The sequence below is a fragment of the Helianthus annuus genome, chromosome 3 (assembly GCF_002127325.2).
Source record: "Helianthus annuus cultivar XRQ/B chromosome 3, HanXRQr2.0-SUNRISE, whole genome shotgun sequence".
Lineage (NCBI taxonomy): Eukaryota > Viridiplantae > Streptophyta > Magnoliopsida > Asterales > Asteraceae > Helianthus > Helianthus annuus.
The window spans coordinates 16,833,869-16,845,054 of NC_035435.2; the positions used below are offsets into that span (position 1 = coordinate 16,833,869).

The 11,186-nt window shown below is 36.1% G+C and overlaps 2 protein-coding genes across 3 annotated transcripts; both read right to left on the reverse strand.

Moving 5' to 3' along the window:
- Positions 1 to 1,051: 1,051 nt before the first annotated feature.
- Positions 1,052 to 6,194, reverse strand: LOC110928693. The gene is made up of 5 exons (XM_022171728.2): positions 5,418 to 6,194; positions 3,811 to 3,958; positions 2,918 to 3,138; positions 1,712 to 1,885; positions 1,052 to 1,562 (listed from the first exon to the last, which is right to left on the reverse strand). Exons 1-5 carry the CDS (start codon positions 5,616 to 5,618, stop codon positions 1,476 to 1,478), a joined length of 831 nt encoding a protein of 276 aa, XP_022027420.1. The 5' UTR covers positions 5,619 to 6,194; the 3' UTR covers positions 1,052 to 1,475.
- Positions 6,195 to 7,411: 1,217 nt separating this feature from the next.
- On the reverse strand, positions 7,412 to 8,711 carry LOC118490142. Of its 2 annotated transcripts, none has more exons than XM_035987413.1 (2): positions 8,632 to 8,711; positions 7,412 to 8,542 (listed from the first exon to the last, which is right to left on the reverse strand). In XM_035987413.1, exon 2 carries the CDS (start codon positions 8,281 to 8,283, stop codon positions 7,417 to 7,419), a length of 867 nt encoding a protein of 288 aa, XP_035843306.1. In that variant the 5' UTR covers positions 8,284 to 8,542; positions 8,632 to 8,711; the 3' UTR covers positions 7,412 to 7,416. The 2 variants fall into 2 exon arrangements, with proteins under 2 accessions (XP_035843306.1, XP_035843307.1); XM_035987414.1 differs by having other exon boundaries at positions 7,412 to 8,428; positions 8,632 to 8,707.
- Positions 8,712 to 11,186: the final 2,475 nt, after the last annotated feature.

Below are 11,186 nucleotides of genomic sequence, written 5' to 3' on the forward strand. Positions count from 1 at the left end.
GAAGCCACATCTTATTGCCACTCAGGCGAGAGAACCGCAATCCATAATTTTTTAGGCCTAATGCACTCGCATTATTAGCTAAAATAGTTGTCCTTAATAACCCATATATGGGTGTCATTTGATTAAGAATCAGAAGTGTTATGAATGCTTTAAATCTGGTGAATGGGTAATGGATGGAAGGCTCCCTCAATTTTTAATTTTTTTTTTGGAACGGCAACTTTCATTGAAAAAAGGCTCTATCAAATACCTTTTGTCCTTAACCAACAAGGAGCAATTTTATAGAACGCTATGCTTTTTGTGCTTTAAGACCGGCCCAAAACCGCGTCCAATGATCAAAAATCACCGCGTCTGTTGCTCGTTTTTTGTACTAGTGCTAGATTGTATCGACTAAAGGATGAGGTGTAATAAAATGAATTACGATGAGTAATGGTTGTTAAAGTAGTAAGGTATGAGTAGATATTATAGAGTGATAAACGTTGACGATTAGTAGATCGATTTGAACACACGCTAGATTAGTTTTATGTGTAGAGATTGTGTTTTTTTTTTTTTTTTTTTTTTGTCATCGTTAAACATGCTAAACATGCGATACTTTCATCCACTTGTTCTAAAAATAACTAAAAAGACAAAACCGCATCTGCTCAAATCACGCAATAAAATACGTTTATCCTTAATTGTTAAACTACCTCAAAAAATACACCCCGTTTGCGATGGACGCATATAATGTATATATGTGTACCCTCAGGGGAAAAAGTGAAATTGCACTACTTTTAACGTTATTTTACTAATTTCGTAAAAATAACATCAAACATACCGCCCTATGTGTATGAACGTGTACAAAATGATTACACAAGTACATCCATAGAAAGCAATATACCAACATACATACATAGGGTTACACACATACGCAGACGTATAGAGGATGGTATACGAATGTATACAGGGCTGTATACGAGCGTACAGAGGGAGAGATGATATAATACAGAGCATACTTTATATATTGCTTAAGCACTATGCAACAGACAATTACTTAATCAACAATGTACACAATTTCTTTTTCAATTAAAAGCACCTAGTGAATAAAAATAAACTTATTTCCTCTAGTTCAGGGTATCAAGGAAATACGAATTCAAACATTTGATTCATTACATTTTGTAAAATAAATTAAAATGAAGACGAGAAAAAACATAACACTATGACCATCCCATCACATGCACCATGTGAGCAAACTCTGCTTTCTTTTAACGGAATAATAATAAGCATGGGCGTTTTGGTCCCCTCTTTGTTACACATACAAACAAGAAAAACATCGACAGTTAACGATTCGGACTACATTTTAATTTAACAATTATTCAAGTATCGTATCAGCCAATTATTATCATAGCGTATTACTTCTTTCGTCGTTATCTTCCACGTTCTTTAAAAACTAGATATTGTTTTGTCCATTCCCTCGTAAACCATATGAGAGTCGTATTTTATTAAAATACATCCGGGTGGAAACGCCCGGGCATGGAGCTGCCTTGTTGAGCCTGCTTCAGATGCATGGTCAAAGAATAATTGTTGACCTGGAAAAGAATAAAGAAGAAATTATCTAATTAAGTGATTATAGTTCGGATAAACAGCTTTTGCAACTAATAATCAGTATTGTGTTATATATGTAATTATATTATTTCGATATCTAGATTTTTTTTTTTTTTTTGAATGGTTGTCTGACCTCAAGAGTTCTTAACTGCTCCTGGTATTGAGATACCATCTGCTTGAGGTTATGCAACTCTTGGCCCCTGTCCTCAAATTCTTTTTGACGTTCATGTTGAATTGCAACCGCGCGTTTCAACAAGGAGTTCTCCTGAATTAGGGCTTGAAGTTGTTCTTTCATCATCATATTTTCCTGTCAATAGAAAAACATTTAAATATTAAGAAAAAAAATGTCCCAAAATGGTATACATTATATTGAATTACAACACATAATATAAGGGTGTTTGGATTATTCAGGCTTTTCAAATTGATTATCCAAGAGTAACATGAAATTACCTTTAGCAAACACTCAAAAAATATGTTCTGATATCTGATTATTAGTTATGACAACTATAAACAGTAGAAACACATCCAAACACTCATCATGTTTTTGTCAAAGCGTCATCTAAAATGTTTTACAGTAATGTGCTAATTTAGTTTGGTGATTACATTTAATAACAATAATAACTTAATGTGATAATAAATTATAAATAAGATAAGACCCATTCCTATGTCTCTAATTGTGTCCACTTCCGGCATGTATGGTTTGATTTTTTACTTGGCTATGGCTAAGTCCGTTGCAAATGCATTCTTTCACTGAAAACTAAATATGATACCTCAATTATAGAGTGATCAATTATTCAATTAAATTATTGACCAAAAAATGAACTTACAAAAGAAAATAAGTTTATCAGTTGGATTCTTATGCATTAACTTTTAACCCAGAATGCAATAGGTATACTATAGATCTACCAGAAGTCAAGAACGTGTATTGGCTTATTGTATTTTGTAAAAGCTAAAAAGCCTTTTTTTTAACTTTTTGACGGGGTAAAAACAGGAAACTGTGTTTTCAGAATGCTGAGTAGAAAGTGTCTTTTTTTCAGAAATGCACAAGGTGTTCTCGACGAGCTCACCCAAACACCCCGTAAATCAGTAGTTTCTATAAACGATGTGTATAATATTATAATATTCAGCGAACATTTTGTTTGCAGGGGACTTAACCAATATAATAACCTTATTGAGTCAGTCGAGTTGGAATAGGATGTTGTAGACTGACTAGACTCTGCTGTAAACTTTTTGTGATTTTTAGTTTTGGAACAATAATCCTATGGACAACTGGCACACATGTTGGTATTGTAGGGGGTGTATATATATATATATAAAGAGAGAGAGAGAGAGAAGGAACCTGCTTAAGGCCATGGGCCTCTGTAGTGACACGCTCATATAAAGATTTCTCCAACATCTCAAGTGCTCTTGAAGCACGGGTTCGAGCATCATCAATGTTGGAGGCACTCAACATTTCTTTCACAAAAAGATCCACCCAATCTGCACCATCGACAGGTTTTTGATGTGGTGAGTTTTCAAACGGCCCAGCCTCACCATTTGCCACCCCATTAGCTGCAACATCTATACTCACAGCAACATCACAGTTAAATACTGTTCAATTACAGCCATAATATAGTAGATGTTCAATATGACGATTAATGATTAAAAGTGATCGATAAATATAGTTCGGGAGGCTAGATGGAAACATAGAATAGTGAGTAAAATGCCATTTTCGTCCTTGAGGTTTGGTCAATTTTGCGACTTTCGTCCAAAGATTTGTTTTTCCAAATCTGGATCTAAAAGGCTTCAAATTTTGCCATTTTCATCCGGCTCATTAACTCCATCCATTTTTCTCCGTTAAGTCAAGGGTATTTCCATCTTTTTTTGTTAACTTAAAGGGCAATTCGGTCTAACAGATTCGTTCAAGGGTATTTTAAATGCTTGTACATAAAGTGAAAAAGACCGAATTGCCCTTTAAGTTAACAAATAAACAAAAAATACCCCTGACTTAACGGAGAAAATTGATGGAGTTAACGAGCTGGATGACAATTTTTGGATCCAGATGCGGAAAAACAAACTTTTAGACGAAAGTCGCAAACTGGCCAAATCTCAGGGACAAAAATGACATTTTACTCTAGAATAATTATAGTAATTATAGTAACAATTATAGATGAAGCTTCTAAAGCAAAAAAGTACTGTCATTAGTGCGATCATTGCAATGTTGTGTAGCATTTGTAAAAATTCTCGAGTTACCTGACACACTGTGAGTTTGAACTTGATACTCTGATCCCTCTCCAACAGCAGTTCCAGCATTCTCATTAGAAACCAAACGTAACTCAGTAAGACTTTTGATGGTAGTTTCTATGTCATCACCACATTGGTTGAGGGTTCTTTCAATAACCTTAAGATATATAAATTTAACTGTTAGAATTTGACAAGATTACACAAACCTCTAGCAATTCTCTACAAATTCATTCACATGTTCAAATTTACAATTGAACTCCAATTTTTACTCAAGGCATAGACTATTCAAGAAGAAACCTTAATGTCAAACAATTCATTTGAACTCCAAATCTTACTCAAGGCATAGACTATTCAAGGAGAAACATTAATGTCAAACAAATCATGACTAATATAAAACACCTAAACATCTATTCCATGTCGTATGTAACATGAGCTATAAATTAAGCTTTCAGAATCATAAGACAAGAACCTTAATTAAAATAACCTAGAATTGCATTATTATTCAATTATTAGCATATAACTCTTCACTTTATGCGGTTACCAAACATTAGAGCCAACAATATTTGCTTAAAGAGTAAAGAGACACATACGGTTTACAGAAGCACAGAGGAATGACAGCGGACAAGAAAATATGCTTTTACATTTTGAACTCCAATTTTATTCAAGGAGAAACCTTAATGGCAAACAAATCATCACTCCAAAAAAACGCCTAAACATTTATGCCATTTTACAAACCATGAACTATAAATTAAGTTATCAGAATCCTACGACAAAAACCTTAATTAAATAAATATAAAACTTATAAATTAAGTTATCAGAATCCTATGACAAAAACCTTAATTAAATAAATCTAAAACTGCAACGCTATTCACTTATTAGTATATGGCTCTTCACTATATACGGTTACCATAATATATTGGAGCCGACAATATGTGGTTAGCACAAGCAAATATGAATTTGAACTCCAATTTTACTCAAGAGAAACCTTCATGTCAAACAAATCATCTCTAAGAAACAAACGCCTAAACATTTTTGCCATTTAGTACAAAAGATGAACTAATGAACTATAAATTAAGTTTTCAGAATCATAAGATAATAACCTTAATGGCTTAATTATATCTATCTAAAACCTGCTTCAACATTCAATCATAAGCATATAACTCTTCTCTTTATACGGTTACCAAATTACTTCAGAGCCGACAATATTGGTTAAAGACAAGCAAATACGGTTTACAAGAGCAAATAGGGTTTACAAAAGCATGGAGGAACAATCCCGGACAAGCAAATATGCTCAAATTTACAATTTGAACTCCAATTTTACTCAAAAAGAAACCTTAATGTCAAACAAATCATCACTAAGAGAAAAACGCCTATACATTTATTCTAATTTGTACAAAACATGAACTATAAATTAAGTTTTCAAAATTATAAGACAAGAAAATTAATAAAGCAAACAAAAATCGCATCACTGTTCGATTATTAACATATAACTCTTGACTATATACAGTTACCAAAATAAACCGGAGCCTACAATATGAGATGAGATTAAAAACAAGCAAATATAATAAACTATAAACCCTAGAAACAATAACAAACTATTTAAACAATCAACTAACCAGTTTATCCATATCAGGAAACAATGCAACGAGCCGATCAACTGCTAACAACCTAGAAGACGACGAAAACTGAACAGGTGAAGACGAAGAAAAGCAACGAATTCTCTTAGAAGCAGGAGGCGATGCCGACGAAGAAGAAGAAGAAGGTATCGTATGATCTTCGAAAAACGAATTTCTTTTCCCGCACACTACCGCAGACATGTTGTGTGCGCAGCTCTGTTTTTTGCTGTCTATGATCGCCTATCCTCCTCCTGTACCTTTCATACAGCGATTCGATTCAATCAACCGCAAAATCCCCAAATTTTCGATCAATTAGCGTTTCATAACTTTCGTAACTTCAATCGGACATCAAATTCTAGGTTTTATTCACTAGATCTGTATTGATCTTCAATTATTGATCAGATTTCGATTAAATAAACGTAAAACCCCCAAATTTTCGGTCAATTAGGGTTTCGTAACTTTCGTAACTTCAATCGGACATCAAATACTAGGTTTTCTTCACTGGACCTGTATTGATCTTCGATTAATGATCAGATCTCGATTCAATAAACACAAAATCCCCAAATTTTCGATCAATTAGGGTTTCGTAACGTCAATCGGACATCAAAATTAGGTGTGGAATCGATTGATTTAACGATTTTCTTCACTGGATCTGTTTTGATCTTCGATTATTGAACGGATATTGATTACCGATTGGAAAACAATAACATGAATGATTTAGATTTCATTGAATTTTTTATTTTGTTTAGTTTCAGTTTTCAACTCTGATCTTATTCGTGTTAGGCGGTGGGTTAGAGTGACTGAACTGTTACGTGAAAGGTAAGTGACCGGCAATTAAAAAGTGCCACGTGGAAGAAATACGTGAGGTTTGTATGGGATTGGATAAGTTAGGTGAGCTGTGAGACAGTCTCGTGCACGGAAGCGACTTTCGTCGATTCTAGTTTTTTCCCTTTTCTAACCCAACGACCGTCACCTAAGGGCATACGGAGTGGTAATCGGCAACATGCGGCAACATGTTTACCACTCGGTAAACACCACCACCAACAAAGTTTGCCGCTTCCAAGTTTACCAAATCGGTGGTGTGATGCCGATGCGGTGAAGTAGAGGGTGTGTGTGGTGGGGTGGGGTTCATTCCTATCTCAACCAATCACAATTTTTTCCTTTTTTTTAAATAGTTTACCAATTCACCAAGTGTCTAAACCATTGCCAACAATTTTCAGCAAAGTTTAAATACTTTTGCCTGATTGACATGGCGTGCTCTGATTGGTCGATTTTTTAGTTTACCACTCCAAAGTGTTTAACCACTCCTTACACCCTAAACGTATAAGGGTGAAGGGAGTGGTTAAACAGGTGAAAGTGATAAACTTCAAAATCGACCAATCAAAGTGTGCCATGTCATTCAGCACGAAGAGTTTAAACTTTGGTGAAAAGTGTTGGCAATGGTTAAACACTTGAAAGTGGTAAACTTTTTTTTATATAAATTATATGTTACATTAAATTGCACACACAAACACCTGCCAACAGTCTTGCCCCCCCAAGTTTCTCGATCGGCAATTGTTTACCCACTTCCATGGTTTACCGCGTGGTAAAGGTGGCCGGCGGCGGTGTTGCCGCTCGGCAAACACCTTTGCCGATGAGTTTGCTGCTCCACTCCCTTCACCCCAAATAAGCTAAATTAATATACCGAGTTACCGACTAAGGCTAGAGGGTATGGTGATGGTCCTCCAAGGGAGGATGATCCGTCACGTCATAGTCATTCCAAGAATGGTCCATCCCACAAAACTAAAGCGTATGGAGATGGTCCTAAATGATCCTACCCCACCACTTTTATGTTTTTTTTTTTCAATCTTCTACTTTTTTTAACATTTAACAAATAAACTAACACAATATTTTTATTAATATTAAAAAATATTACATAAACTTAAAAAAAACATAAAATAAAATAAAAATTTTAAAAAAACATAAACTTAAAAAAATCCTAATATATGAAAATAAGCTACTAGTCTTCGTCTTCCATGTCGTCGTTGGGTTCGTTTTGAGCGTTGTTCCAAATGTACTCCACCAAGTCCGCTTGTAGGTTATGATGTGTGTACTCGTTACGTAGAGCGAACATGTTCAAATCTTGTTGTTCCCCACTAACTGGAACAGAATTTCCAGTAAACGCGTTTTCGTCGTACTCGCATATCGCTCTACCTTCGTCTTCAATGATCATGTTATGAAGGATGATACAAGCGTACATAATGTGTCGTAACCTCTTTGATGTAGCCGAACGTGCTGGATGTTCAATGATTTGCCTTTTTTTTTGTAGAACACCAAAAGTCCGTTCAATATCTTTTCTCGCACCCTCTTGATACTTCGCAATTTTTTTTCTTTTTTCGTCTGTCGGGTGCGGAATAATTTTAACGATTGTCGAGTACGTTGGGTATATTCCATCGGCTATGTAGTAATCTCGCCTGTATTCCACCCCCGGAACCGTAAAACTTGTGTCTGGACCTGTACCCGCCACTACATCCTCAAATATCTGTGACTGGTATATGATGTTAAGGTCATTGAGCGAACCAGGTAGACCAAAAAAAGCATGCCAAATCCAGAGATCCTGTGACGCAACAGCCTCTTGAATAATAGTCGGATGTCCATGATCTCCCCTAGTATACTGAACTTGCCAGGCAACTGGGCAGTTCTGCCACGACCAGTGCATGCAATCAATGCTCCCGAGCATTCCTGGGAAACCATGTCTTTGTTCGTGTGCTTGATATAATTTTTGAACGTCGTTTGCGTTCGGTTTCCGCAGGTATCTCTTGCTATACAATTTGACAACCCATTCTAAAAACTTGTGCAAACATAGACGTGCGGTTCTTTCAGACATCCTTATATACTCGTCTAATGCATCGGGTGCGTAACCATATACCAGTTGGCGAATGGCCGACGTACATTTTTGTAAATTATTGAAACCCCTTTGCCCCCTAGCGTCGTTTCGCAGTGTAAAAACGGATCAGACTGGGCCATGTCACCTGCAATACGTAAAAAAAAAAGTGGAGGACTCATGCGGAACCGACGTCGAAAAATCTCGGCTGGGTACACGGGTTCATCGGCAAAATAATCGGTTACTAGTTTATCGTGGGCGGCTATAAATTTAAAACGAAACATAAATGAAATTAATTATAAAATACATTTTCAAATCTATATAAAACATAAGGAAAAAATAGTAAAGTACCTTCTTGGTCTCGGTTTAATTTTGCTCGTCTAGTTAGCCGTTGGGACGACGCTTCATCACCCGCCATGAAGACCTGAGCCGCGTTCATAATCATGTCGTGCATAATAGCATCCTCTTCCGAGGATGATGAATACCACGTAGACGAAGATGATGAAGAGATGGAAGAAATTGAAGAAATGAAAGAAGGTGAAGCCATGATAATTTTTTAGAGAGAGATAGAGTGGTAGCGGGTAAAAAATGGTATAAAAATTGATGAGTTTTTATAAATAGGGAAGAGGGGTTATAAAATGTGAGAGAGATATGAGATTGTAGTGGGTGAAAAGTTGTGAAAAAAGGTGTAAAAGATGTGAGTATTTATAAAAGTGGGAGTGAATTGGGTATATATTTGAATTATAGCCGTTATTAATAAATATAAATTCTGAATTTTAATTTTTTTAAACGGTCATCTTCAAACGATCCCCACTTTTTTGTCATTTTGTGCTCGTCGCCAACGTCTAGTTGATGCCGGAGAGGACGGGGACGTGGGGGCGGGATGGTATTGATGGCGGCGCCGGACCTCGACGGTATGGGGACGTCCCCCATACCGCATAGCCTAAGGGGCTGTTTATTTACCTCTTAATGAGCCTCTTAATGGTTCAGACCTCTTACTAGTTGAACATTTAATGGTTCAGACTGTTTGTTTCGCGAGCAGATGTCTGAATGGTTCAGACTTTTGCCTCTGAATGGTTAAGATTTATACAGAGTCTGAATGATTAAGAGCTCTAATCTGAATTGGTCAGACATTTGCCTTTAAACGGTTAGCATTATATAGGCTCTTAATGGTTCAGAACTCTTGCTGGTTCAGCACTTAATGGTTTAGAGCTCTTACTTGTTCAGCACTTAACCATTCAGATGTTGCCAAACGGCCCCTAACTCTTAAAATAGTCCCTAAGGTTTGGTCATTTTTTTATTTTAGTCCAAAATTAAAACATTTTGAATTTGGGTCCCTATCGTTTTAATTTTGTTGTCATTTTCATCCAAAAGCAAAATCTGGTCAGATTTTTCAGTTAACATCCATCTTTTTTTGTATTTTTTTCTCCCTTTTAGCGAATGACCAAATGTCAGATTTTTTTAATTTGTTATAATAAAACGTTAAAAGACTATTTTGTCCTTCATTAAAAGGGAAAAAGACAGAAAAATTGAATGTTAACTGAAAAATCTGAACAAATTTTGATTTTGTATGAAAATGTCAACAAAATTGAAACCACAGAGACCCTGATTCAAAAGGTTTGAGTTTTGTACTAATGTGGCAAAAGTGACCAAGCCACAGGGACCATTTTGGCAGTTTACTCTAATATCCCATATTTAAAAGATTCGTATAAACTAAATTTATGTACTTTACTAGTTTATGCCCGCCCGCGTTACGAGGCGCTAAGCCGAATGCTTTCTAGTTTCATAACATATACGTATCTGTGTTTTGGTTATTTGTACATACCACTCATTGCACGATTTCAATAAAAATTTAATTAAGTCAACCAATTAAAAGAAAACACTACCACGGTTTTGCAAAATAAAATTAAAATGAAACACTACCACAATTTTGGTAAAAAAAAATGTAAAACGATGGCAAACCGTAATTTTGAATTGGAGGCATAATTGTAATTTGCTATGACCAATGAGCGAGTGATAGCCAGCAGCCTGGCACGAATAAAAATTAAATCGATTCACCCAATTAAAAAAACACTATCATAGTTTTGCAAAAAAAAAAAAAAAAAAAAAAAGAACTAAATCATTTTCAATAATGCATTTTTATATAAGAGGCAAAATCGTAATTTGTCAGAGCGAATGAGGAAATGCCATACAACTGCCTAGCACCAACGATGGCAAGCCTGTAGTTTTCAACAGAGGCAAGATCATATTTTTTTTCAGGCCAACAGGGAGTGCCAGGCAGGTGCGTGGCACTATTCCGCAGATGCCTTTTAGTCGCCTTTATAAACCAATTATGTTGGTTTACTATTTCCGCCCATCTTCTTTGTAGATGTAGGTAATAAGGCCATCCACAATGGACTAGCACACTGCCAGACGAGGCGTGGTTAGGGTCGCGTGAGTAGAACCATGACGTGAGTGGGATAATATATGTGGGGCCCAACCACGTGGAAGTAACTAGTTAATCGGAAGCAAGTGGATTTTTTTGGCCGGGGATTTTGTTTGGTGGTGGTGGACCAGCGGTGGTGTATGGGGTAGAAGAGTGGTGGTGGGTATGGCTAAAGAAGAAGATAAGGGTGCATGTTTTTTTTTTCTAAATGGTTCTTTAGGTTAAAAAAATTCACACTTTAACTCCTTTATTAATGATTTTATTTTAATTTCACTAACGAGAAAATCGACCTCGTACGGGCTCGACTAAAAGCGGCCCAAGACCGGCAAAAAGCTTATGCGGATTGAAGAAGACACCCTATCGAGTTCCAAGTTAGGGATCACGTCTTGTTAAAGGTCCCCCTGGAAATGTGTAATCCAATTCCGCAAACGAGGAAAGTTGGGTTCTTGACATATAGGGCCTTTCAAAATTTTAGCTCAAG